The sequence below is a fragment of the Penicillium maclennaniae genome (genome assembly GCF_028827695.1).
Source record: "Penicillium maclennaniae strain IBT 15551 chromosome Unknown utg000003l:1.0-5670915.0:1.0-5674809.0, whole genome shotgun sequence".
Classification (NCBI taxonomy): Eukaryota; Fungi; Ascomycota; class Eurotiomycetes; order Eurotiales; family Aspergillaceae; genus Penicillium; species Penicillium maclennaniae.
Window position 1 is genome coordinate 4,562,619 of NW_026623215.1, and position 26,865 is coordinate 4,589,483.

Consider the following 26,865-nt stretch of genomic DNA (forward strand, 5'->3'; position numbering starts at 1 on the left):
TTGGCGGTCCCCCCCCCCCAAGAACTGGGCCTGGAGTCTTTGCACTTGTACTTACACTTTACCGAATGGAGCATCCTCCTCAGGACCCTTTTTCGCCTCGTGCTGAACTTTCAAGGTTTCCTCCCCTTCAACATGGCTGTAGCACATGGCAGGATGAGGAGTCAGCGATTGACCGTCCTGATGGCCTTAGTCCTGATCGCCTGTTTCTCTATCGTCTACCTCCGCCCCTCGAATCTCCCGGCTCGACCTGTTGAGATCCCCCCTCCCGAACCGATCAGACATCCTCAACTCCACGCAGGCCAGGGCTCCTACCCTCCCGAGAAGGTCCATCCCATCTCCAGATTGATTCACAATGCACAACAGCAGTTTGATCATGTGCGGACGCGGCAGTCAAAGACCCTGGGTGAGGCCGTGCAGGAGTACAAGCGTCGCTACAAGATGCATCCGCCGCCTCACTTCGACAAGTGGTTCCACTTTGCCCAGTCCAAGGGTGTCGAGCTGATAGATGAGTTTGATTCTATCTACCATTCGTTGCTACCCTTTTGGGCGCTGGAGCCGGGGTTGATTCGCTCGCGTGCTCGCGAGACACTGGGATTCGACAACGCGGTGATCGGACTCTTGATTCGCGATGGCAAGGTGACTCTCACCGAGGGTGGCGGTGATGGTCGCCAGTGGCAGCGCGAAGCCACGGTCGGCATGATGAAAGACTTTGTCCAGTACCTGCCGGACATGGACCTGGTCTTCAACACTCACGACGAGCCCCGCGTCGTCATCCCTGGCGAAGACCTCCAGCGATTGGTGCAAATAGCGACGGACAAGGCCATTCCGGCCGCGTTCAACAGACAGATACCGACGAATGTATGGTCGCCTCGCGCTCCTGATTTGAACAAGGGTGATCGCATCGACGAGGTGCGCACGACTCGCTTCAATCGTTTCGCGCACCAGCCTACCTGGACCAATTCCCGCCAATCTTGCCCGGTCGATAGCCCTGCACGATCCTTGTCGGATGATCCCCCGGATAATGTCGACCCATACGCGTATGGCGAGTTGGGCTTCATCTACAATACCACCGCTTTCTCGGATATCTGCAACACCCCCTCCCTCCGCTACACCTATGGATTTTTTGACCGACCAAACGCTTTCGATGTCGTTCATGACCTATTCCCCGTCTTTTCGCAGAGCAAGGTCTCTAGTTTCCAAGACATTCTCTACCCTAGCCCGTGGTACTGGGTCGACAAGGTGCCGTACGACCACCGCAAGGATTATGCCTGGGAGGCTAAGTCCAACCGCATGTATTGGCGTGGGTCCACAACTGGTGGTTTCTCGCGTGCAGGCGGCTGGCGTCGACAACACCGACAGCAGTTTGTCGACAATGTGAACTCCCTGGGTCAGACCAAAATCCTTGTGAGACAGCCAGACGACTCATGGGCTTCGCAAGAGGTCAATCAAGAGGAGTATCGCCAGCAATTCGATGTGAAGTTCACCTTCATTGGGCAATGTGATCCCGATGACTGCCACGCCCAGGAAGAGTACTTTGAAGTGGTCAAGCCTGCTGGACAGCAAGATGCCTGGGCTCACAAGTACCTAGTTGACATTGATGGCAATGCCTTCAGTGGCCGATTCTACGCGTTTTTGCTGAGCAACAGCTTCGTCTTTAAGATGGCCCTCTTCCGCGAATGGCATGACGAGTGGCTAAAGCCTTGGGTGCACTATGTGCCGCTCAGCCTTAAAGGCAACGAGTACACCGAGAGCATGCGGTACTTCGTGTCTGAGGAGGAGGGTAAGAAGGCGGCCCCTCAGATTGCTGCCCAGGGACAGGACTGGGCGCAGAGGGTGCTGCGTAATGAAGACATGGAGGTCTGGTTCTTCCGTCTACTCCTGGAGTGAGTTTCTAGTCCATCTTCTTTCTATGCCTTTTACTGACCCTCATTTCCAGGTACGGACGTCTGGTTGACGACAACAGAGACCAGATTGGCTTCTCTGTCTAATTGACTTCCACTTCTTCTATTTCTAGCTGTCGATCTTTTGTACATATACCCTTATTTCCTACTGTTCTACTCGCTAAACGCGATACAGCTTTGCATGGGGACTCGACGAGATAACGGCCGTTTCCTTGCTTGGATTTTCTTTTTTTCACATGGCCGCTGCATTTCCCTTCCACCCATCATGTCTTAATACCCATCCTCAAATGTTCCTTTACGATCCTGCGGGACTTATTTCTGGCGTGATACATCGCTCTAAACTGCATGTGGAGATGGAAGTTGGCGTTCTCGGGGTTGAAGCCATTAGGGCTGAGCATCGCTGTCATTCACTATTAAAGTAATCTTGTGCCACCACCGCAATTTCTTACACAGCCTTAATTAGAAACAAGCAAGATACGTAGGTACAAAATCCCGTAATTTCAATATCAACCAAACAACAACTTGGTCCAAGTTTGCGCGGCGATGACTAAGGAATCCCTGAAGGTGACGCGACATTGGATCAGCTCCGAGGTTCTCCGCTAAAAGAGCTTTGATGAAATGCGCAACGCTCCTTATGCATGCCTCTCCCCACTTCCGGTCTCATTTTTTTTTGTTTGATTGGAAGTGACATGCAACATGGGCTTGATTAAAAAAGCCGTCTTCTTGACGCTTGTCTTTGTCTATGGCGTTTTCACAATTATTCTGTACGCCTGTATTTCGATTAAAAAAGGGACCTTCTTTACTCGCAGGACTGAAAAGGAGAACCTGGAGCTGCAACTTGGTAGGTCTCCACCACAGTGCTCATCAAAAACACCCAAACCCTTATGGCACTCAATTCCATCGAGAATGCTTCGTTTGCAACAGAATTGTCATTAATCATGCATCTTAGCCCGCGATCGTCTGTGGGACCTCTCAAAGGACTTTGCTGGTCTCTCCCACCACATCATTACTCTAGCTAGTGGTTTCAAATTCCACTTCCTCAGCAACGAAGTGCCTGGCTCACCCGCTGCCCTGAAATCTGACAAGCCGCTGGTCATCTTCGTTCATGGGTTTCCTGACAGCTGGGCCATCTGGCGCCACATTGTCAGCTCGCCTTCCCTCCAAGAATCCGCGAACTTGGTCGCAATTGACCTGCCTGGCTACGGAGGTAGCGAGGGATTAGAGAAGTACTCTGCTACCGGAGTGCTTGAGAAGATGACAGAGCTTATCGTCACCCTGCGGCTTCAATATGGCGTGGACGATGATTTCGCGACACGCAAAAAAAAGACCATTATCGTTGCCCATGACTGGGGCTGCGTCATCTCGATGCGCCTTGCGGCCGAGGCTCCATCACTTGCGGATCGGTTCATTTTATCCAACGGGCCATTGGTAAGAGACCCAAGTCTACTTTCATTGAGACGGAAGCTGACCCCTTTTTAGATCGACCTGGTCAAGTCCAACGTGGCGCGCATCGTGAACTCGGCGCGGAAGATTCACAAGGATGCACGTAATGGTCCGAGCTCATCACGCCCGTCACTGCTCCAGGCTGTGCGAACTCTCAAGCCTCTGTTCCGCCAACTCACCCTGTCAGGCTATATCTTCGCGATGCAGTTGCCTGTTCCGCTGGTTGAATTCTTCCTAATCGGCGGTAATCAATCGCTCATGAGAGCCGTGCACAAGGGTTCTCATGGCATGGCCGAATACACGGCCCGTGACGCGGCCGAGTCCATGGCCAGCAGCATGGGTCCTTCTCTCTCCGAATCGAAGACGCAGACCCCCAACGGAGACTCATATCCGAGCACAATCAAGTACTCGCGCGAGTTTGCAAACGTGATGAATATGGCCGGCTACTATCGCGACGGCGCGGCGCTTTCGCGCTGGCACAAGTCCCTCGAGACTGTCGCTGCCCTCCACCACCTCGCAGGTGGTAACGAGCTCCGCCGGACTAGCAGCGGCGCAGGCCTATTCGATGAAGGAGCTCCGGGTGTGCTCAGAGCAAGCTCAACCGTATTCTGGGGCAAGCTGGACATTGCGCTGGACTCGGCGATCTGTCTCGATGGTATGGCCGACTACCTCGTCGGTGACAGTCAGGTCGTGCTGCTTCCTCGATCGGGCCATTTCACTCCGATCGAGGTGGAGAGCCGCGCGGCGTTGGAAACAGCCGTGCATTGGGCCGTACAGGGTGAGAAGGAGGATATCGGCGTTGCTGTGCAGCGCAGGTATGAAGATGCGAAGGTGGTTGTGCGTAGATGACGGAGCTAGCGGATGCATTGGTATGGACTTGTACCGCCTTAGACTATTTCCCACGGAGCTGTTCTTGTTCGTGTATCACCATGGCGCCCTAGCGCCCCAGCTAACGCTTCGGCCCCTTAGGGGGCGCGGGTCATGATTTCCTTGGTTTCAGAGAGGTTGAGGAAATGCATCCGATGTGATTGACTGCGAGATAATCTCCTCGAGCCGTAGATGATACGCTAGAACAGAAGAACTAGGTGGACGGGGGGTAGTGATTTAGCTAGTCAAGAAGCTCGGATACCGCGGAGACCAAGGATTCGGCCGGTGAGGGGGGAAGACATAGGAGCAGCCGCCTCCACTTTCCCCTCGAGATCTTCATCCGGGGACAGCTCCTGTTTGGTCTCACTCGAACTTGAACTTGCTTTTAATTTCCCGCCACTTCCAAGCTCCCCTCTTTTCATCTTAAATCTTTTTTGTCTTCTCCTATCAACGCCTCCCCTGATTGCCACATCGACTGAGAGTCACCTCGCACGACGCAATGCACCAGTGAGCAGCTTTTCGTCCGCTTGAACCTGCGTCCGGTTCCGGTATCACAGTTCTCTGGGTCCCCGCTGCTCCGTACCTGACGTCTACCGGGCCAGTCCGAACTGCGAATTCTCAACAGCGGGTCGATTCAAGGGTTACATATAGCCCCGGCCCGACTCATTTCTTTGGATTCCGTTTACTCTCTCTGCCCGTGCTGCTTTTCTTCGGTGAATCCTTGTTTCTTTCCCGGTTCACAGAGCGTTGAGAGACCCAATCCGCGATGGCATCCGAGCGGAGGGCAGTTTATTGCACGGTGCGTTTGCGGCCCCTTATGTTCCGGTTCCGGGAGATGGATGTTCCTGATGACTTCAACAGCTGTTGCTCAGCGACAACTATTTGCCTGGTAAGCATTTGAGTCATCCAATGGATCTTTAACTATTCTGACTTGTCCACAGGTGCTATGATCCTGGCGCATTCTTTGCGCGACAATGGCACGAATGCAAAGTTGGTCATCCTCTACACACCGGACACATTACGGGCAGCCACGGTTACTGAATTACAGGTATGCTTTATGTTGACTGGAAGGAAATAACTTCATCACTGCGAATACTAACTTGTCCCTCGGAGACCGTCTATGATGAGCTGATCCCAGTGCGCGAATTTGTGAACGGCACCCCCGCCAATCTATGGCTCATGGACCGACCTGACCTGATAGCCACATTCACCAAGATTGAGCTCTGGCGTCTGACTCAATTCGACCGAATCGTCTACATCGACTGCGATATCTTGGCCCTGAGAGCCCCGGACGAGCTGTTAGCCCTGGATGTAGATTTTGCGGCCGCGCCAGATGTGGGCTGGCCGGATATCTTCAACAGTGGACTCATGGTTCTCCGACCTAATATGCAAGATTATTATGCATTGAAGGCGCTTGCTGAGCGCGGTATCAGCTTTGATGGAGCTGATCAGGGTCTGCTGAATATGCATTTCCGTGACTGGCATAGGCTAAGCTTTACGTACAATTGCACACCCAGCGCCAACTATCAGTACATACCTGCGTACAAGCACTTCCAGAGTACTATCAGCCTGATTCATTTCATCGGATCGCAGAAGCCCTGGAGTTTGCCAAGGCAGGGGGTGCCACTGGAGTCGCCTTATGATCAGCTGCTTGGGAAATGGTGGGCTGTTTACGATCAACACTACCAACCACCTTTTGTTAGTACTTCCGCACTCTGTCAAGATTTGATCTAATCCCTATGAAGGTATCAATCCCCCGGCCACCGTCCCAGCACAGACAGGAAACGTATCACACAGGAGCTCCGACTCACGAGCAATGGCCCGAGCCTTATGAAATTGACCATGCCGAACAGCATGCACCTGTAAGCTTCCACTCCGGAGAAGACCATCGGGATAAAGGTGTGCCATCACTTGTATCAGTGGTGCACGAACAGCCTCAGGTTTGGCAGCCGTCTCAAAATCCGGAGCAGGCCCCAGCTACCGCAGTCGCAGTGCCGATCCTGAGTGCAGTTCCGCAGTATGTGCGTGGAGAAGAGCATGTCTCGACATTTATTCCTCCCTTGCCTCATATGTCTGCCTCTATCTTCGCACCCCAGCAGGGACGCGAAGAACAGCCTCAAGCTCCACAGGAATATCATCACCAGGACCATCACCAGGACCATCACCAGGACCATCACCAGGACCATCACCAGGACCATCACCAGGACCATCACCAGGACCATCACCAGGACCATCACCAGGACCATCACCAGGACCATCACCAGGACCATCACCAAGACCATCACCCGGACCATGATCATCATCATAATCAGGAACATCATCATCATCAAGAACATCAACATTCCGATGATGCGGGTCATATCTATCAACCGCAGCCCATCGTGCCCACGCCGCCGTTCGCCCAGCTGGAGCAGTCGCCTCGTTCTCCTTCTCCAGAGCCCGCAACCTTTGAGGCACCACAGGCAGAATGGGATGCTTCACGGTGCGTCATGATCTCAGAACCCGACCACTCGAATAAGCTGCTAATGTTACCTAGAGGACCACCCCCATTGAACTCAAAGCCCGAAGGAATTAGTTTACAAGAGAAGACATACTCAATGTCCGAAGATACAAATCTGTTCCAACCTCCCCCATCCTACCCTGAAGCCCCGAAGAACATGTACTACCAGGTTCCTGCGGTGAGACCCGAGCCACAGAAGCTTACAAAGCTGTTTCCTTGGGAGAGCCACGCTCCTAAACCTACTCGCGTCTTTGCACAGGAGCAGTCCGTCCCCACCGAGTCACAGGACGAGCAAGCCACCCCAACCCAAGTCAAGGAAGTTACCCCATCCTCACAAACACCCACCCCACGAGCAATGCACGAGCCCTCCACCGAGTCCTGGGACTCTTACACACGCTCCAATGCCTGGGACGAAGACCCACATATCCAACAATACATGGACTCATTGCAAAAAGCCCGTCGAGGCCGTACCCAAGTCATCTCCGGCTCCAGCCAGTCCAGCACGACGCAGGACTCACCACCCAGCAGCCTTAGTGGGCACCGGCCCAGCCTCAAGCTGACCGACTTCCCAACGGAAGTTGAGCGTCCTAGCCTCCCCGTAACGCCTGCGCCGATCCAGCGTGGGACCTACGAAGACGAAGCCTCCACCGAGGCCGCCCTTCCAACGGCCGAGGGTGTACCGGACCAGGAGGACTGGGTGGGTGTCACGGTTGATGCGTTTTCACAAATTCTCAGAGCAATGTACTTATTCTGGCAATTTACAGAATCCACTGGCTCGGCTGGAAGAGCTGCGCCGACGGCAATCCGCTGTCTTGGAGAATCCAGAGCATTTGCTGAGTCGACTTTCTCAGCATCCAACCTCAACCGGGCGTGAAGGTGCGCCCGGTGCTACAGGTAACCCGTCTCGGTAGCGGTGGGGTTCTGGTTTGGGCAATTTGGAACTTGATCGACCCTTGGTTTGATAATTCAGCGAACAGAATCCTGTTCTTTGCATGCGTTTTTCACCTGTATTAAGTCAGCGACCCAGTCTTGAGGCGCGCTTTTGTATATTGCATTTGCATTGGGTCGAAAATTGAGCTGCATTTTGAGTCTATTGGTGCACTAATACAATGACAATCTTGCACGCCTGGTCGAACCACAGAGAAGAAAATAGATCGATGGAGGCTACGGCGGAGTTACCAATCCTTGACGGAAGTCTCCACGATGACTTAACTTTGCCCCACCCCACACTCGGCTGAATCTGCCAAATGATTCAAAGCCCGACTTTCAAATATCGGGAATACCTTTTTGTCATCACGGCTTTATTGTGACTGTCTCCAATCCGTCCATCGGGTCATAGCGCGCAGAAAGTCTCGTCGGGCCGTGCACAGCTCCACGTCAGCAAGTAGAAGGGTCGAAAATATGTCATACTAGTGAATAACATGAGATAACAATGTATCAGACTTATCTCGACTCTAACCCCGATCTCCTGACACGCGCTGACGAGGCCAGGGACAACCCGGGGAAGTCGCTGCAGGGAACATGTTACCTGCCTGATGGGGGCGGCCATGGAACCAATCGATGAGCCCGGAATCATATGTTTAAGGTAAGGTTGATTTTCGCCTCAGAGTGGAGCTAACCTCGGGGCCGGACCGGTGAACGCGAAATGGTCGGAGTCCAGTAGTCCGGCTTACGCGAGAAAGAACGATTCCCGATTTTTCGAGTCCTGTTGCAATGCAACTCCTCTTGCCATGCGTGGCAATCTTTGGATAGGGGAATCTACAGAGCAAGTGGTGGGTTGAGGGATGCGAAGTCGCCGGGTACATTTTCCTAGGGCGGTGTTTTGGGGTAGAAAGGGACACTGGTGAGCCTAAAGTCCAAAGAAAAAGAAAAAAGCCGCCGCCACAAAGTCAAAGCTAAAAGCTAAAAACGGCAAAGCTTATAACTGATGCACTTCTGGATGTGAGTATCGGAAGGTTGGCCATTGCTGGGCCTGGGGAAAGTTACTGCATGTCCATAGCCTTTTCAGAAGCACAGTTACGTAGTTGATGTGAACCCACCGAAGGACGATCAAAGAACCTTTTAAAGACTAAGCCACATGGGGGAGTTCCTTATTAGGTAGGTGAAAGTCAATTGTGGACCGGAGGTTGACTCTTCTCCCCGAGTTGCCTTGCATACAGATGATGTAACATTATGTCTAACAGTACCTAGCCACATTGGTGATGCGCATGCTGGGCCTAGCCTATTCCCTGGACTACAGTACAGTAGTCGCAAGATCCAGTCATACGGCCGGAGTGGGCCTCAGAAGGCTTTGGTGACGCCACGAGATCGAATATCTATGAAGAACGAGAATTAGTCAAGGGAGGCGCCGAGGGACACGACGATTGGACCACCGTCCGAAGATCGGCTGGGCGGAGACGGGTAGAGTCTAATGGCCTTCTCGGTGAGAAAATGTTCGGCGGGTCTTCCATGAACGCTGTCTTTTGGGTTGATCCAGATTTTGCCTCCGGGGCAAAAGTCGGCGCGGAGTAGAGTGTGGATCCGCAAACTCAAAACGAGGTTCTGTTTAATAAGAGAAACTACCTACCCCAGTTCTTTCACCTTTTCCCCCCCTCTTTTCTACTTTCTCCAGGTGGAACGTATTTATTCACTCGCTTCCTCGTTCTTGTCTGTGGCCTTGTCTCTTGCCTTTTACCCCCGGGGATTTTTTTTTTTGGACTGTTGCAATCTATATAACGTAGCGAGAGAAGATATGGAGTCTGTGACGCCCCAGCCCCGGCCTATCGCAATGACAAGATTGAGGCTCGTGAGGATAAGTGGGAGCCTACCTTTGAAGAGGAAGGTGGTCTCAAGCACGGCGAGGTGCAGGATGCCTTTGGTAACGAGGAGTTTGCTGAGATCAAATACAAGACGCTGAAGTGGTGGTATGTATCCAACGCTTTGTTTCGCGGAAAGAGTCAAATGAGTGAATGCTAATTGGGGTCCGCAGGCAATGTGGTCTCTTGATGATTTGCGAGTCTGTCTCTCTTGGTGTCCTGTCGCTGCCTTCGGCTATGGCTACCCTGGGGTTTGTCCCCGGTGTCATTCTGATCGTGGGCCTCGGTCTCCTCGCTACCTATACTGGGTACAACATTGGCCTGATGCGTGAACGGTATCCCCACATTCAGAACCTCGGTGATGCCGGTGAGATCCTGTTGGGTCCTATTGGCCGTGAGCTCTTCGGCCTGGGTCAATTCCTGTTCTGTATCTTCGTCATGGGTAGCCACATCTTGACGTTCCGCGTCATGTTGAACACCATCACCGACCACGGTACTTGCTCCATTGTGTTCGCTTTGGTTGGCATGCTCATCTCGCTGGTCCTGTCCATTCCCCGTACGATGCGCGGCATGACCTTGATCTCCTTCTGCTCCTTCGTCAGTATCTTCAGCGCCGTCATGATCACCATGATCTCCGTCGGTGTCGAGGAGCACCCTGGTCGCATTATCGAGGCTACTGTCCCCAACGATCTGTACACTGCCTTCCAGGCTGTCTCCAACATCGTCTTCGCCTACTGCGCGCACGTTGCTTTCTTCGGTCTGATCGCCGAGATGGAGACCCCCAAGGACTTCAAGAAGTCCCTCTTCATGCTTCAGGGCTTTGAGATTTCCTTGTACCTCACCGCCGCTGTTGTCATCTACTACTTTGTCGGTACCGACGTCCAGTCTCCCGCCTTGAGCTCTGCTGGTCCCCTCATGAAGAAGGTCGCCTATGGCGTCGCCATCCCCACCATCGTCGGTGCCGGTGTCGTCAACGGCCACATCGGTCTGAAGTACATCTACTTCCGCCTGACCGCCAAGTCCGACCTCCTTCACTCCCGTGGCTGGAAGTCTGTCAGTCTGTGGCTCGCTCTGGGCGTCTCCTGCTGGGTCGTTGCCTGGATCATCGCCGAGGCTATCCCCGTCTTCAGTGACTTGAACTCTCTCATCAGTGCCCTCTTCGCCAGTTGGTTCAGCTACGGTCTCTCCGGTGTCTACTGGCTGCACCTGAACGCTGGCCAGTGGTGGTCTTCGCCCAAGAAGATTGCGCTCACCGTCCTCAACATGTTCATTGTTCTGTTCGGTCTGATTTTGTGTGTGCTTGGCTTGTATGCCTCTGGCACTGCCATTCACAATGATACGGGCAGCGCCAGTTTCACCTGCGCGAATGACTCTTAGATGTCTAGAGGGTCTTGCTTTTATATTTTTTATGCTTGGGATGGTTTTGCGTATATTTTGCATTTGCATGTGCATTATGAGCATTGCATGGCTGTGGGTCTATGGAATAGAGCCCTATAAATAGATTACTGGCTAATCGAATTATTCATGATGATCTAATTCTTGTTTGTTGAGTGTCTCGTAGTCGAATGTCGTCAGTTCATGCGGCTCAATCGAGAGGCCTGAGCTCTGCGGGGGTGGCCTGAGCGTTATGTGTCAACGAGTGTCGAAACCTTGCCACTATCAATTCATGGGGATCAAATGACCAATGCGAGCGGAGAGATTGAGATGAGTTTATCTTGAACCTAAAGTGAATCAACTATGACCATCAATACTAATGTCTCTTCTGACCAGTCAAACCAGTGAAAATAGAGGGAATGACACCGGTACTTCTCTTTCACATAGGATTTGACGAGCTATGGAGACTCAGTGGAAGATCCACACGATGACGTGATGAGACTCGTTGATATGCCCAAGTTGGTCCTCCTGTTGGCTGAAATCAACAGCATATCTTAGTGAACTTGTTTAACTGTAATATGTAGCTTGAATTCCTCAAGGCAGTTATCGGATCATTCAAGAGATCCCCGATAGCCTATGGTCAATGAGAAGCGCCGACCACCTTTTAATGATTATCAAAGAGGTTATCCTCAAATCTGCACCGCCTTGCTTCCTTTATCCGACTGTTATTTCGAAACTCTATGACGAATTCATACGGCTGTACACTAGCTATAGTAATAAGGACAAACTAGAAGTTATCTATCTTGACGATAACAAGAAATACCTAGCCTTTTTGCGTAAGTTCGGTATAATATCAAAACTATAGGTGAAGCTCAGCGCCCCTTCTACAGTCTCATTAGCCAAGGATAAGCGTACCTAGATAACTCTCGGAAACGACGCCAACGCCGACGAATACACCTACTATAAGCTACAAGTAATTGGATGTTTTGACTTGTAAGAAGTGAATGTTATGCGGATAGATACAAATGCTAGAAAATTATGCAAGTTGCGCTGTGCAAGGGCTGGTCATTCAACTTTTTCCACCAGGAAAGTCAGCTCTTCCCCTGGATTTGGGCTGTTCAATCCCGATGTCGATATCGGCAAATAACCCGTCGAAGCCGAAATCATATTGGAATAGCAGCGAAGGCCATACCGTTTAAGCACGTGTCTGTAGTAAAACAAGGTCCAGACTGCCGCGCTTGAAAAGACACCGGCAATGAAAAGCCCAATGAGTCGTCCGGTATCTCTAGGGGCTGAAGTCTCGATTGAGTGGTCCACCAAGAAGAGTTCGGGATCATCAGGCTTGGGTGGAGTTTCACCAGTCCAGTACTTTGGACTAGCAGTACGCAGGTTAGAAGTTACACCGAGTACCTCCATGCTGGAATCCAATGCTTCGACAGAAACCCAGTCCATGAAGCCCCGAGCAATGAATGAAGTCTCGAATCCTTTCTTTTGAACAGTGCCAATTTCTGTCCTGTTGCTGGTCGAGTTTGCTTGCGCGAAGAATCGCCAATATGCGATATCAGTGGCTCCGTTCCAACTGACGTGGAAGACTGTGGATAGCTCGGACCCATTGACACCAAAGGATTCAGACAAAAGCGTCGGTGGATATGAAGGACGACCAACCCAAGGGAATTTATATGCTCGATAGGTATCATGTCTGTCAGAATTGAACTTCGCCTCCATAAGTAACCGCCCATCTGCCGAGAACTCGGAAACATAGCTGTCCCAAGACCAACCGACGAAGACGTTGGTGTTAGGAAGCGTTTGCATATTCCCCCGGCGTTCGGTGCTTCCTCCGTCTGGGCGCATGTACCGACGAAGGACAGTCGCTTTCATAGCCACAACGTCCAATTCGACATACAGGGCGGACGAAACTGGTTCTTGCACATCTGCGTCGATAGCCCCGTTCTGTAAGAATGAAATCACGTAATGTGTCTCGTTCACAGCGATGAACCTAGCATCATGTTGACCGAAAAAGTCAAAGTCCTTGACAAAGTTATTCTTCTTTCCTCCAAGACGCCATATGATATGGCCATCTCGACCAGAGATAAGGTAGATCGTGCTTGTATGTCGGGCCGAGAGCAAATAGTCACCATACTGGTTTTTATCGATAGCATTGGCGTGCATGAAGTCCGCGTGGAGGGAGGTGAGATTCGTGACGAAGCTTTCATCCAAGCCCACTCTGCCCCTACTTTGCCAGTCCACTACTCGCGCCTTGGCTGTTGTGTTACCTTTTGCCAGGAGGTCGATCTCGATGAAGCCATTGTTATCGATTCGCGCGGCCTTTTCTGGCTGGCCGAAATCGGTAAGAGCTTGTACATCACGACTGACTCGGATCATTAGGGCTTTCGACCCATTGTCGATCACATTAAAATCATGGGTGTCAATTTCTGCAGACGGGATAGAGAGGGTACGCTTGTGGTTGTAGTTGTTGTCAAAAATTATAACGGAGCCATTGGTTTCCGGGGCCTGGTGCTCGTGAAACAGCATCCAAGCTAGAGCTTGCTGTGGTTGGGAACCAGGATTGGCTGGGTTCGCTAGATCAATCACTCGAAAATCGAAGGAAGGTCTGTTGTCGCTCTCTGCGGAGCCAGCCCATACTAAGACCTGAATGCGATAGTGTCAGTGCACGAAACGATCAAAGAAGCGCAGAGAGAAACACGAACACCATCCTGATCGAAGATATGAGGTCCCATCTGGTACGGGACCCACTGGCCTGTTTCCGCATCGCCATCATGTGTCCAATAAGGCGCCGTGAACAAATAACCAGGAGCGACGGCAGAGCGATCGTAGTGGGTGATGTTCCATTTTACTATGCGATAATCGGGTAACTGGGGTGGAAAGGTTTCATCAGCTTATAGACTGACCAACTCAAGTTCAAAGGAGACTCACAGTGCGATATTGGATGTAATCATCATCGCTAAATTGGAAAGGATGTGTTGTTGCTGTAACGCCAGAAATGAAAAGGAAAGAGGAAAGAAAAAAAGGAAAACATGCCGCTGTGACCTATGAGACGCTGAAAGAGTGATCGGCCTCAAGGAGATGAAATCAGTACCAAGAGAGCGGAAAAAATACGAAAAGAGAAGAGATTACGAATAAGAGAGGACAATACGAAATAGAGGAAGGACAAGGTAAATAGATGAACGATCTTGAAGGAGGCTATCGCCCAGAACAGCACTTTGCCACTTCGCGTGGCCCCTGAGCCCAAAAAAAAAGGCACACGATCTTGATGACCGGGACCCGCGACCATACAAAAAACAAGAGAGCCGAGGCGAACGCTACCATCTTAGGCTAGTGCTAACTGGTTTGGGAGCAATCATATGGCCAGCAGGGAACGTGGCTCGGCCAATTTGGTCCAATTTCTATTCGTGGATGGGATCTTGAGTTCTGGATTCGACCAGGAACCACCATGTGTGGAGGAAGTCCCACTCGTTTCCGTCTTGGGTGAGGATAGGCGAGGCGAGCGAACTCTGTGGCTAGTCGGCGGCTATTGGATAAGCCCGGGCCAAAGAGCCGCTTGGATGGGACCAATTAAGAAGAATAGTGGTGGTTGAAGATATATCATAATTACTTGGAAAATCGAAATTTAATGCAGATTTCTGATAGATCTCTCATGCAAAGTCGACTATACATCCCAAAGCATAAGTGCGAAATAATAAGCGCTAGTCCCAGAGGGCAAAATAATCCTGCTTGGCAGGAACTGGCATAAGGGGTAAGGCATGACCCCCAACTCTTTTGCGACAGAGGTAAAACTAATCATCTACTCTTTGCTGGATCCATGAGCGGGGGCAATCAGTTCGAAAAGTCTGAGACTATGTACATGGATCAATAGGATAATGTCGGCCGGGTCCTTTTCAATCTGGGTTGCCGATGTTATGCGGGCGCTCTGGATTCGGGTCCAGCTCACTGAGTCGATATCAGCACTGACTCCGAGTCGGTGATTAGGCCGAATAGTTATTTATGATAGATGGCTAGGGAGTATTTTCACGTCCTCTTTGCTATAAATGAAAAAAAAAATCGCAGGCCTCCAGTGCTAGCAATAGTTCTATATTGAAACTTATTAAGCAAGGTCGAATCCTAAATTCATTTATCAGCAACTTTGAAGAACCTTTGTTATTTGGTGAGCATCATTTGGAGTTCTTCCAAGCATTAGTTCATGGACCTCAGTTTCTAAGTTTACTCAGTCAATTCCGATAACTTCCCATCTGCGTAGAGTGAGGGTATTCATGGAACAGGCTAGAAACAACTGCTCGTACCGTAAGTTTGTAAACCATCACGATCTCGTGAACGGAAATTCGCCTAGTCAACAAAACGGGTCCAACGATTTTCTCCAACTGGCACTGGCTCACCGGAGAGTTTACCAAGGCGCCGTTGACGGGATCAGGATCTTTGAGCCCCAGTCGGTGTCCACTAAAACTGGATTCTGCATCGGGGAATTAACCATGGCGGCGGACATCTTGGGGAGAGAGCGATGGTTCGGTTAGCGGGCACTCATATCGGCATACTGCGTCACTTACAGACACAGGATCTAGTGACTTCCGACGTAATCTGGTTAGAAAAGAATATTTTTAAATAATGACGAGTTCTCCAAAAGAGTCAGAAACCACCTTACCATCCTGATAGGCAATCAATCAAGCCGCCTACCAATTCCTTGGCTCAACTTCGTTCTCTCCTAAGGCTCTCAAGGAGTAATCACCATGCAAATCGTTGCGATCGCAGATACGACTACCACTAGGCAGTCCGGTGACAATTCGCTGCATAGGAGGAAAACTCTGCTCACAGACAACATAGCGGATGGACTGAACTTTCGCTTCATCCGCACTGAGTATCAGAGCGGAGACGCAGCCTTGGAGTCACCGAGACATCACCTTGCATTCCAGCAAATCTGCTTCGCCGAAGCTGGCTCCGTCAACTACGCACCTGGCCATAATATCCCCTAGGTGAGTGTCAAATACATTCCGTGATTAAGAAGAATGATTCGTCTATCTCAAGAATCCCGTACACAGTTGCAAAAGGAATGCTAGTCGAATAATAAACTGCAAAGTGTCTGTGTCGTTTTGAAGCCACTCTTTTCCTGGGCGGGGAATGTCAAGACCGTTCTGCTAGGTGCGAATCGCGCTTGCCTGTCAGTTTGACCACCCATGACAAGATCGATGCTACTTGATGATTACCAGTTAGTTAGGGTTTGACATGTCGGGGTAATGTTGCTTGCAAAAAGCCTTGCCGTCTCACCAGGCTTGTCCTCAGTGTAGGACGTTTAGTTTCTGGTCGTTTGATGTAATGTCGAAATTGCACGAAAAGAGGACGAGGCCCGCTCTTGATGAGACAATGTTTCAACACCGTTCACTTGGAACGTACCGTATCCAAAAGCCCGACTTTATGCTGGGAAGGCCTCGGTACAAGTCACTCGTTTACTAAGGGGAGGGAAATGGAAAAAGGAATACAATAAATTCGTGAATGCTAATGGGAAGGCGCTGTGGCAACGTCAACGAAAAAAACGTGAGCATAATAACCAATGGCGGGCCGTGGGAAGAATGAACGGCTCATGTTCATAAGAAAAGAGAGAAAATCCTCTTTAGTCTAAAGATACAATCAAGACGCAGACTGCACAAGGGAGCGATCTTCGCTACTGACGAAGTCCACGTCCAGCCGCTTTCCACGGACCGAGAAGTATTTGGTTTGCTTGATGTGATTTGCTTTGCCGGTTGTCTCGTTAAACAAGCAGAAGCCATGGGTTGCAGCATGTGGGGGAGTGTAGACTGAAAATGAATGAGTACCCAGCCACAATATAGACCATTTGACTTTGAAAGCAAGAACAACGAAAGAGGAAAGGCTGTACATACGATGGAGAGAAATTGCAAACTCATCCGGGTCCGGATTGTAAATTCTGTGAAGACCGAGCTGTTGATAGTGTATGAGTATACTGCTAGAGATCGTTAGGCACAGAGCGAAGGCTGACCTTGTCCGATATGTAGGTGACTTGGTTCTCGCCGTAGACTGTCTGCCGGATGACCTGTGGTGGAGACGATTGCCCACTTCCAATCTTCTGTTTATCTGGCCAAGAATAGAGTGTTTCTTGAAGTTTCCCTTTAAGGATCTGCTAGGCAATTAGTCGCAGCGTTCAGATCCAAGTAACCGGCTCATGTGTGTTTACCTTCATAACACAGTGTGCGTTGGCGTGGTCATGAATTGCACTTCCCTTATTTGGAGACCACACAAGAATAAGCTATCAAAGGTTGCGTTAATACAGAAGGTTCCCAATATGTTTCATTATCCCGTGAACCGATTTGGAGTATTGATTGACTCACCAGGTTACTCTTGCCATTTCCTTCATCAATGAGATTTCTTGTGTAAGATCGACTGGCATCACCTAAAGCATATAGCTCCCATTCTGACGGCTTGGAAATGTATTTCTCCATTAATAGTTGGATGTTCATCGGGTCAACATCATCGGAGTCGAGACCGGAGCTTGGACCCAGGGCCAAGCTAAGGTCCTCCACAAGCTTTTCAAATGCATCAGAGCCCTTCTCGGACTCGGTGAATGAACCAAGACCATCTCTGAGAAACGGCATGGTTGACACTGAATGCAGCTGATCCGTGTGAAAGGATGTACTGTCAACACCCCGGTGGAATCGGGACGCAAGAGCGTTATCGGAGGCAAATTGGGATAAAAAATAACAATATGCATTAATGAAAGAACGTGGTTCTTGAAGCGACTGAACCACCAGTATTGATGACTGAAGGAAACTGCGGGTCTTACAAAGACCGAGTCAACAGTAAATTGAACATTGATTATTGAAGAGCCGAAATGGCGAAATAGAGCCATGCGTGCCTGCCTCCGATAAGCGATAAGAATATATTGATGCCTTGCAGCCTGAGAAAGAAAAACTAGACCGATGACATAGTTTCTTGCCTGAGGCTAACACCCCGCCTGTCTTAGTAAGGAGGAGTGCCACAATTCAAAGATTGTGTCTCCGCCAATTCAAACCTTTGTTCTGCACTTGCACTGCGAAGGGAGTCGCATCGAGGCGTTTTCTGAGTTTTGTCGAATATTTATACCCTTCTCATTCTTTTGTGACCGTCGAGTCCCCCAACCGCAATCATGGCGACCACCATGGACAAGGTTAGTGCGCTCGGCGCGCATTTGATTGTCTGAACAAAAACCGCTAACAGCTTCATGTTTGCTTATAGATCAAGGACATTGAGGCCGAGATGGCCAAGACCCAGAAGAATAAGAACACTTCTTTCCATTTGGGTACAAAACCCCCCCGAACGAGCATTTCGACTATGGACGAACACGGCTAACAACCGGTCAAGGACAATTGAAGGCAAAGCTTGCTAAGCTGAAGCGCGAGCTATTGACCCCCACTGGAGGAGGTGGTGGCGGCGGTGGTGGTGAGTATCTCTATCGAAACACTGCGCATGGCCCGTTCAGTCGCTAACGACATTTTTTAGCCGGATTCGATGTTGCTCGTACTGGTGTTGCCAGTGTGTAAGTCAAACTCGCATGGCGCTCCATCTTCATATACAATTTGCGATATACTCATAAGAAGCTGTACAGTGGTTTCATTGGTTTCCCCTCCGTCGGAAAGAGTACTCTCATGAGCAAACTGACCGGCCAGCACTCCGAAGGTCCGTTTGAAGCCTTATTTCCTGGGCTGAATTTATCTCTGACATGCTTTTATAGCTGCCGCTTACGAGTTCACAACCCTGACCACTGTCCCCGGCCAGGTCATGTACAATGGTGCTAAGATTCAGATTCTTGATCTTCCGGGAATTATTGAAGGTGCCAAGGACGGAAAGGGTCGTGGTCGTCAGGTCATTGCTGTGGCCAAGACCTGCCATCTCATCTTCATTGTTCTCGACGTGAACAAGCCCCTGGTCGACAAACGCGTCATTGAGAACGAATTGGAGGGCTTCGGTATTCGTATCAACAAGTCTCCGCCCAACATCAACTTCAAGAAGAAGGACAAGGGTGGTATTGCCATCACGAGCACTGTTCCCTTGACCAACATCAGTCAAGAGGTAAGATTGGTTCCCATTATTTCTTGCAGACAATGGCTGACTCCAGGGATAGGAAATCAAAGCCGTGATGAACGAGTACAAGATCTCGTCTGCCGATATTGCTATCCGTTGCGACGCGACCATCGATGACCTGATCGATGTTCTGGAGGCTAAGAGCCGCAGCTACATTCCTGTTGTCTATGCGCTCAACAAGATCGATGCCATCTCCATCGAGGAGTTGGATCTTCTATACCGTATTCCCAATGCCGTTCCCATCAGTTCCGAGCACGGCTGGAACATTGATGAGTTGCTCGAGATGATGTGGGAGAAGCTCAGCTTGCGAAGAATCTATACCAAGCCCAAGGGCAAGGCTCCTGACTACTCAGCACCCGTTGTGCTCCGTGCCTCCGGATGCACGGTGGAAGACTTCGTAAGGACGTGTTCCTGATACTGTGAAATGCTCGCTAACAACTCGCAGTGTAACGCCATTCACCGCACGATCAAAGATCAATTCAAGCACGCCATTGTGTACGGCCGCTCCGTCAAGCATCAGCCCCAGCGTGTCGGTCTCTCGCACGAGCTTGCCGACGAAGATATTGGTACGTGACGTGCCTTGATCTATTTCTTGATGATATCGAAGTTAGTCCGAGGCTGACATTTCTCTAGTATCCATTGTGAAGCGGTAAAGAACCAGAGACGAATTCTTGAACGTCTCAGCCCGCGGGGAACGCGACAAGCTGCTCCAAATTACGCTGGGTGGCAGGTGGCCTGTGCCCGAGTGCCTCTACCCCTGCCTTGCTGACAGGTACGGCTCGTGGGATACAGGACCGGTAAGACGCCACGACACCGAGTGTGAGTGGACCGCGATGATCGTTTCCGCTCATGAATGGGACATCAAAAGTCCCAGGGCTTACGAAGGCTCGATCCCTGGGGTTAGGCGGGCCTTGTCTAGGCCGCGTGTGCGCTACTTGCTGATTGTGATTTTCGGTCCTATTTCGCGATGTCTTGGCCGGTCCAGCATGGGCTGAATTGTGGAGGGTCTCGTTGAGTTGGAGATATCGTATACCAAATGAGATGATACGCCAATTTCTCAGAGGCAGCACACGGTGTGAGGATGTCATGACTTGTTTTTGATAGCCTTGGCAGGTGCCAGGTTTGTTTGTTTGTTTCTTTTTTTTTCTTGTTCTTCTCGTTACTCCCGATGTCCTTTGAAGCGACCGGTTCATATTGTCATTATGATCACCCATTCACATCCTTGTTGGGAATATTTATTGTTTCTGTCGATGAGCCAACGAAGAAAAACGTAAAACAAAAGTTCTAGATTGAGGCTTTCCATTTTGAATGAGTCCGCTGGCGCATTCAACCCCAGGTGGTCGCAAAAGAATTAGATCATAGTTCCTACTTGCTTTTTCTGCCCAAGCAGGTCTCTTGATCCCACCCAATATCTACCTGCAGTTGAGACAAAGAATCAAGCACGCCGCACTTTTCCCTCCACAACGACAAGATGCAACCGGCATGGATATGCCGGTATACGACCAATAAAGCCCCCGGTATATAGTTGACGATGACTCTGGATACTACTTCAAATAAGTACTTGGCATCGCCGCTACTCTTATCGATCCCAGAAACCGAATCCCGATGACCACGATACGCATCATGCATTCCATGTCAGCAAGGTCCCTTTCCGTGCCGTCCAGCGCGAAACATCCTTGCTGATATTTTAATATCGGAAATTGAAGTCTTGCCACCGATTGACTCCTGTCATTCCAGTCAGCCTTGTGGCTAGATCTGTAGCGAGTCAAGGTCAGCGTGGATACCCCCCCCCTTGTCAAGCCCCGAGCCCAGAGCCGTCTAGAACAGGGCCCTCGATTTCCCCTTTGGCCGATCTGCCGGCGGCCACGGTCTGAGCTCGACAGCTTCCGTGTCTCAAACTCCGCGACACTCGACAGCTCTAACGGGTCTGGAAAGGTAATTATGGTGTGCATGCGGTGCAGAGAAGGGCCGCGACCCCGGTGCACTGACCCGGTGCTAATCACAGCTCTTCGCTAGTACGGAGAAATCGACTTTTCTGAGGTTCTATCGCCGGGCTGACTCGGCAATGGTGATCATGATGGAACTCCATTTTGGGGGGATGCGTATACCCGCAAGCTCCGCATTAAGGGCAGGGCTAATGATTCCGATGATGATGGCCCCATCCGATAGGGTATGGAGCCGTCGGGGCGAAGCGAATATGATCAGTCAACTCAGGCGCACGTTTTCTTGATGTCCGTGTCCACGGTCGGTACCAAAATTCGTATCGTCTACCAAAAGTACCGTTGCAGCTCGGTGCTCGAGCTCGGATCTGCACGTTCGTTCCCGCAGGATCAACTGGGAGGGGGAAATCCTTGAAAAATGAAAAAAAAAAACATGAAGAATTACAAGGCAATTTGGGCAAGCTATAGCGAAGACTGGAGGAAAGCTCAGATGCTCGATGTCAACAAGCGGTGAATCTCGGTTCGGTTGACAATCATAATCTGATCAGCTTGCTCTCCACACCCGGGATCTGGATGTATTGGGGGCATCCACTGGGATGCGGGTGGCACCACAGGCATGGACTAGGTCTGCGAATTATTTAGATCCAATGGTATGAGGAGGATGATTATTCAAATCATTTCACATCTCGGAAACGCTGAAGGCAAGTGGAGACCTCCCACACACCATCGCCGATCTCGCCTAGACCTGTTCACGATCTGGTCCGTGGGCAGATACTAGATCGCTAGGATCACTGTCCTGAACCCTTCATGATGCTGAGGATTCTGAGAATTCAAGTCATCAGGTGACTGTCACGGCACCGAGTCTGTACATGCCCCTCTCGTGGGATCCGTCGGGCACCCTCGGCGCATTGCATTGCATTAGGCGGGGATGCAATACTCTCCCCCGGAGTCATGGGCACGTTTTGTGTTCCCGAAAACTAGAAAGCCATGGGATACATGAGACATTCCACAATGCTGATTAGGGCCGGTTCGTGCCTCATCCCCACTTCGTATCCTTCGATCGACAGAGCCGTAGAAAAACCGGCCGAGATTGCAAGGAAAACTTCGTCTCGTGCACCATTGGAATATTCATGTCGATCGGTACCTGACTGAGTGCAACCATCAACCCTGCTGCTATCCTTGTCTACCCCTCCCTCAGCTTCCCGTTCCTGAGTTGAACAGGGATTACGCATGTACTCCCGGATATTGTCACCCAACGCGGGCGAAACTCCACGAATTCAGTACAATGTGGATGAGATCAAGCAGGAAGAAGCAGCCATGGAAGCACGAGGTGCCCATAGGATACCAGCAAGTTTTGATCCTGACCGGTCTAGACTGATTCCTTCCTCTTCTCCGAATTCGCAGAGAGGGGAACGCCGGTCTCGTTACCAAAGTCAAAACCACATACGGAGTATAGATCTCCCGGGAGACGATAGTCGAAGAAGGGCAGAAAGGCTGTCGCTGGCTTAATAGCAATCAGCTGTAAGAACTCCTCCTCCTCCTGACGAAGAGAAGTATTGAAGATTAAAGACTGGATGGCGTCAACTTTACAATTGACGCATCTGCGCTGTTCGGGAGCGATTGCAACCAACCTCACCCGGAAGGGAAATAATGGGCGAACTTGGTTCCTTTTTTTTTTTATCTGTCATGCGCGATCTGACTGGTGCAAAAGTCGCAATAAAATCGACGGCTTCAAGCAGGAAGATTGGCACCGGTCGAATCAGGACCGTCAGCGGCGTGGTTGATTTCACGCCCCTGACCATCAAACATCCTCTGGAGTAGCATTTGGATGCATTATTTGTCAGACCTTGGCTTGCTGTGCCGTCGACTGGGCCCCTCGGATTCAGTCCTTCATTCGCTCGTTAAGAAATGAAGGTCCAGTCCGTGGTCCAATGTTACATGCAATACCTCGTGGTTTTGGTCGAACAAGCGGGGGGGTCTTTTTCCATCATCGTGACAATACTCACCATGATCATAATTGCTTGTCGTATGGTCATGTTGAATGCAGGACGGCCTACAAAACCTGGAACCTAGGAATCCGGGTTGATAATGCGCACTGCTATAGTCGGTGAGGACGGAGCCCCGAATCCGATTTTTGGTTCCCCTCCGCACCCCCTCTGGCTCCCCCGATTTTTCCATGAGTCGGCTCTTCTGCACACAATCAGGCTACATTGCTTACTGAAGGTTTCCGGCCCGGCGAGGACCGCAGTGGGTCGAGTAAGGGCTGAATTAGCGCCGAAAGAAAAAGCATGATCGCACCATTGGGGCGACTAAAGGAGTTCCCCTCTTCGCCCAGACTCCCTTTCCGTCCGGTGATAGGGCCAGCCTCGGGCTCCATGTTCGGCCCTTGTATTCTTGGTATTCATGGATGAGCGAATCGTCGGGAGCTATTCGTCCAGATGGACTGCATCCATGCGGCGCTTCATTTGTCTTTTAGCCGGGTCCTGTCGTCGCAACTCGACTCAACGAGGGAGATCGGCACCTCCTTCAACAATCCATCTGCCTCAATGTGGCAATAGTCCCTCCGCCCCCCTCGCCCAGTTGGGGTAGAGGCCATCTACTTTTTGCGTTTGATTCGGAGGCCAGTCATGACGAAGATCGGGCCCTCGGTCTTCTTATTCGCATCTTCACGAGGCGGTGCACCGTGCCCTCCTTCAGCCCAGTCCCCCTTGCGACATCACACGGAGATGGGCCAGAACATGGATGCCATGCTCTCTTTGGCCGCTTTGGTAAATGGACCGTTGGAGCATCTAAATATGGAGGAGGCGATGAAGCTATTGTCAGCACCGCCGCAATTGCTCAGAGGCTTTCGGTCCACTTGATCGGCTCCAGACCTACACCACGGATGTCATGCGATCTTTAAGTTCAGCGGGTTATCGATCCGCTCTACAGCCCCCAGCAAATCATTTTTCTTAGACCCTATTCTCGTTGCCTCTCGAGAGTGAACTCCTGCCTGTTCGGTGCGCCGGATGATCGACTCTGCTTCAGTGGTCTTGGACCAAATTTTTTCAAGGCGATTGCTCTTGCCCACCTGTCATGCTGAAGCGTCCGACAGCCGTCAAAACGGACCGTGAACGTCGCCCTAGTGAAAGTACCGAAACCAAACACAGCTGAACCATGGTACGCGGAAGGACCGGTCCATCCCAGCTACCAAGGGGTCACTTCTTTGGGTACCCAATGCTCGCAAAACTATACCCCATGCGAGAGAATGGGTTGGAGTAATCTACCCAGACTGCGAGCAAAGTGATATGGCAAATGATGATTTAGTGGAAAGGAAAAAGAGACTGGAAAACAAAAAAAGCAAATAGCAGACAATAACGAGTGTCTACTTATCGTATCTTACTACCCCCCAGAAGCAAATCGAAATCCCGCGTTTGCCTACAGAACGAAGGCTTTCGATACGGTACAGTGCCTGGGTAATACCAGGACACGACCATCGGGGCCTGATGAAATGCAACCCCTGCCGCAATATATCGCGCTTTGGACCAACCATACGCCGGCTTCCCCTCCATGGACTGGGGTGTTTATCGAATGATTGCTCTGCGTAAATCTGAAATTATTATATTTTTTTCTCCAAAAAAAGAAACTGCTCCCGTTCATTCCCTCGCCGGCTTTTTCGAGTATACGAACCAATCAAGGCCGGGATTAGAGGGACCCCCCCCCTGGAAGCAGAAGGTTATCATGGTTTTCTCCGGACTGAGCCCTTCTCGTGCCAGTTGCAATCGAGATTCAACTCGTTCTGTCAATCCACGCGGTTTAGATCGCCGTGTGTCGGTGGCCCTGATTTTCCCATTTAACTCTGGGGCCTTACCCGCATGCGTGCTCCCCTTCGATCACTTCTTGCATATCGTATACTCTTCCCTTCCCCAGGTACCCTTCCTAGGGAGCTTGTCACCCACTGAGCCCACTTGTTGCTTGTCACTCGACTTCGATTGTCAAAAACCGGTCTTTGCTTTTTGTTTTCTTTTTTTTGTTTTCTCTTCTTGCTTATATTCGTGGTCTCGGTGCGGTGGAACATGCATCATCCCCCATTGTCTCACCTCTAACAAACCGTCGCATTGTTCTCTTGAACGAAATCCTCGAGTATACCTGGACTTTGTCCCGCTCGGGCCTATCGAGTCCCTAGGTACCTGCTATAATCCAATGGAGGACTCATCCACCATGGAAACCGAATCCCGTCATGAAGGCGAATTCCCACATTCGCCCTGGGTAGAGCTGGGCGCATTCACCTCACCGCAACATTCGCCGCCCATGCCCGAATATAGCGGGTTTGACTACCATCCGTCGATGATGGCGGTGGACGGTCCGTACAACATGTCAATCCCCCCCGCCTTACGCCTCGATGCCACTACCCATGCCCTCGCATTCGTGGCCCAGCATGCTTACCAACCAATCCCCATTTCACGAAAATGGTATGCCACCTGCGTCTGTCCCGACTTCCGTTTCGCCCTCGGCCCCGATGCCGGTCCGAAAGTCGTCTACCGGTGGCTCTACCCCCCGAAGGACGCTGACCGATGAAGACCGTCGAAACATGTGTCTATACCACGAAGAGAACAAGACTGCCAAACAGACTGACATCGGAGGTAAGGCAAAATATACCCAGCAGGCTATTTTTCATTGGAAGTATATTGACTTAGTGTGCCTCAGCGCTATTTGGAGTCGAACGAAGGTAACCACGAACTTGGGCAAAACTTCCCGTCATATGTCCTAACGTATCCTTTTAGTACGGTTTCCAAGGTCCTGCGCCAGAAGGAAAAGTATCTCAACCCTGACGATGGAGGTCGGTCGCCCATCAAGCGCACAAAGGGTCGGGTCCCTGATATCGAAAAAGCCCTAGTCAACTGGGCGAGGAACTACCAGCGCCTTGGACAACCCTTGAACGACGAGATGATCCGGGAGAAAGCCCTGTTTTTTGCTAGCAACTGTGGCTGTCCTGAAGGCAAAGAGAAGGTATTGACAGCCAGCTGGCTCGAGAAATTCAAACAGAAAAACGGTCTTCTCGGCGCAAAGGTTCGGAAGGGCTCCACCGGCATCAGAAGCGGCTCAAATAGCCCAACTCGCATCAACACCGACTGTGCTTCATCAGCTAGCCACTCGCCTTGCTCCCCTCCGAATGGACTTGCCTCACCTCTATCTCCCGGTCAAAGCCACCACATCAAGAAGGAGGCAGATGCAGTGCCGGATCTGACGGGAGGCTATCAACACGGGCATCCCAAAAGCACCACCGCGCTGGACACATCGACGGGAATGACCAGTCCGACATCAACAATGGTCTCTGACAGCCCATTCACGCCGACCAGTCAAGCACGCCTGCCAACTGGACACAATATGAGCCGACCACGCAGTCAAACGTTCACCCTGGGGATCCCCATCGACCCAAACCTACTTACTGCAGACGAGTCGATGGACTCGCAATGCACCAAGACCGAAGGCGATGCCCACCTCGGTGTCGCCATCTTAGAGTCACCGCTAGAAATGGACGACCACCAAGCTCGCACCATCAAGGGCGTTCACCCGCCGACCGTCATCAAACGCAACCGCAGCAATCCAGAGATCAAAACCACCTCCATGCAGCCACCTCCATCGGTCTCCAAGTCTACGACCACCTCACCCATCAGCGCAGGAGGCACTCCTAATTCCCCGACTCAGGATGAAGTCCGAAGTGCCCTCGAACTTGTCATGACCTACTTCCAGCACCAACCGGCTGGTCTCGAAGCTCAAGAATTCATCTCCATCGGCAAACTCATGGAACGTCTCGAGTTAGCCAAGAGCCACCAGAGTACGCTGCTAGGAGGTCTGACTCGGATCGACGAGCACGACGATGTTCCGCGCGTAAGCAAGAAGAGGAGTATTCACAACCTAGGTTGATACCCCCAATCTCGACAGAGATAATTTGCGTTAAATCCCCTTATTCATCTCTCCTTTTT

General features: G+C 51.0%; 9 protein-coding genes across 9 annotated transcripts; 7 read left to right on the plus strand and 2 right to left on the minus strand.

Moving 5' to 3' along the window:
* Window positions 1-132: 132 nt before the first annotated feature.
* On the plus strand, window positions 133-1,887 carry N7477_003827 (putative capsule-associated protein CAP1; the record flags this gene model as incomplete). The annotated part of the gene is made up of 1 exon (XM_056965490.1): window positions 133-1,887. One exon carries the CDS (start codon window positions 133-135, stop codon window positions 1,885-1,887), a length of 1,755 nt encoding a protein of 584 aa, XP_056825443.1.
* Window positions 1,888-2,597: 710 nt separating this feature from the next.
* On the plus strand, window positions 2,598-4,193 carry N7477_003828 (alpha/beta fold hydrolase; the record flags this gene model as incomplete). The annotated part of the gene is made up of 3 exons (XM_056965491.1): window positions 2,598-2,742; window positions 2,851-3,329; window positions 3,381-4,193. The coding sequence occupies 3 exons, from the start codon at window positions 2,598-2,600 to the stop codon at window positions 4,191-4,193; spliced, it is 1,437 nt and encodes a 478-aa protein (XP_056825444.1).
* A 784-nt stretch (window positions 4,194-4,977) lies between these two features.
* N7477_003829 (uncharacterized protein) lies at window positions 4,978-7,585 on the plus strand (the record flags this gene model as incomplete). Its single annotated transcript, XM_056965492.1, has 6 exons — window positions 4,978-5,010; window positions 5,073-5,100; window positions 5,153-5,259; window positions 5,325-5,909; window positions 5,957-6,693; window positions 6,748-7,585. The coding sequence occupies 6 exons, from the start codon at window positions 4,978-4,980 to the stop codon at window positions 7,583-7,585; spliced, it is 2,328 nt and encodes a 775-aa protein (XP_056825445.1).
* Window positions 7,586-9,141: 1,556 nt separating this feature from the next.
* On the plus strand, window positions 9,142-10,883 carry N7477_003830 (neutral amino acid permease; the record flags this gene model as incomplete). The annotated part of the gene is made up of 3 exons (XM_056965493.1): window positions 9,142-9,218; window positions 9,432-9,614; window positions 9,680-10,883. The coding sequence occupies 3 exons, from the start codon at window positions 9,142-9,144 to the stop codon at window positions 10,881-10,883; spliced, it is 1,464 nt and encodes a 487-aa protein (XP_056825446.1).
* A 1,062-nt stretch (window positions 10,884-11,945) lies between these two features.
* On the minus strand, window positions 11,946-15,378 carry N7477_003831 (uncharacterized protein; the record flags this gene model as incomplete). Its single annotated transcript, XM_056965494.1, has 4 exons — window positions 11,946-13,529; window positions 13,589-13,753; window positions 13,815-13,842; window positions 15,284-15,378. 4 exons carry the CDS (start codon window positions 15,376-15,378, stop codon window positions 11,946-11,948), a joined length of 1,872 nt encoding a protein of 623 aa, XP_056825447.1.
* A 241-nt stretch (window positions 15,379-15,619) lies between these two features.
* On the plus strand, window positions 15,620-15,862 carry N7477_003832 (uncharacterized protein; the record flags this gene model as incomplete). The annotated part of the gene is made up of 1 exon (XM_056965495.1): window positions 15,620-15,862. The coding sequence occupies one exon, from the start codon at window positions 15,620-15,622 to the stop codon at window positions 15,860-15,862; it is 243 nt and encodes an 80-aa protein (XP_056825448.1).
* Window positions 15,863-16,514: 652 nt separating this feature from the next.
* N7477_003833 (putative cysteine dioxygenase Cdo1) lies at window positions 16,515-17,494 on the minus strand (the record flags this gene model as incomplete). Its single annotated transcript, XM_056965496.1, has 5 exons — window positions 16,515-16,681; window positions 16,766-16,823; window positions 16,882-17,022; window positions 17,077-17,148; window positions 17,231-17,494. The coding sequence occupies 5 exons, from the start codon at window positions 17,492-17,494 to the stop codon at window positions 16,515-16,517; spliced, it is 702 nt and encodes a 233-aa protein (XP_056825449.1).
* Window positions 17,495-18,024: 530 nt separating this feature from the next.
* On the plus strand, window positions 18,025-19,612 carry N7477_003834 (GTP-binding protein RBG1; the record flags this gene model as incomplete). The annotated part of the gene is made up of 9 exons (XM_056965497.1): window positions 18,025-18,045; window positions 18,114-18,177; window positions 18,240-18,317; window positions 18,378-18,414; window positions 18,484-18,554; window positions 18,610-18,947; window positions 19,000-19,356; window positions 19,405-19,525; window positions 19,593-19,612. 9 exons carry the CDS (start codon window positions 18,025-18,027, stop codon window positions 19,610-19,612), a joined length of 1,107 nt encoding a protein of 368 aa, XP_056825450.1.
* Window positions 19,613-25,081: 5,469 nt separating this feature from the next.
* Window positions 25,082-26,806, plus strand: N7477_003835 (DNA-binding domain-containing protein; the record flags this gene model as incomplete). The annotated part of the gene is made up of 4 exons (XM_056965498.1): window positions 25,082-25,403; window positions 25,459-25,521; window positions 25,586-25,607; window positions 25,663-26,806. The coding sequence occupies 4 exons, from the start codon at window positions 25,082-25,084 to the stop codon at window positions 26,804-26,806; spliced, it is 1,551 nt and encodes a 516-aa protein (XP_056825451.1).
* Between the last annotated feature and the right edge of the window lie 59 nt (window positions 26,807-26,865).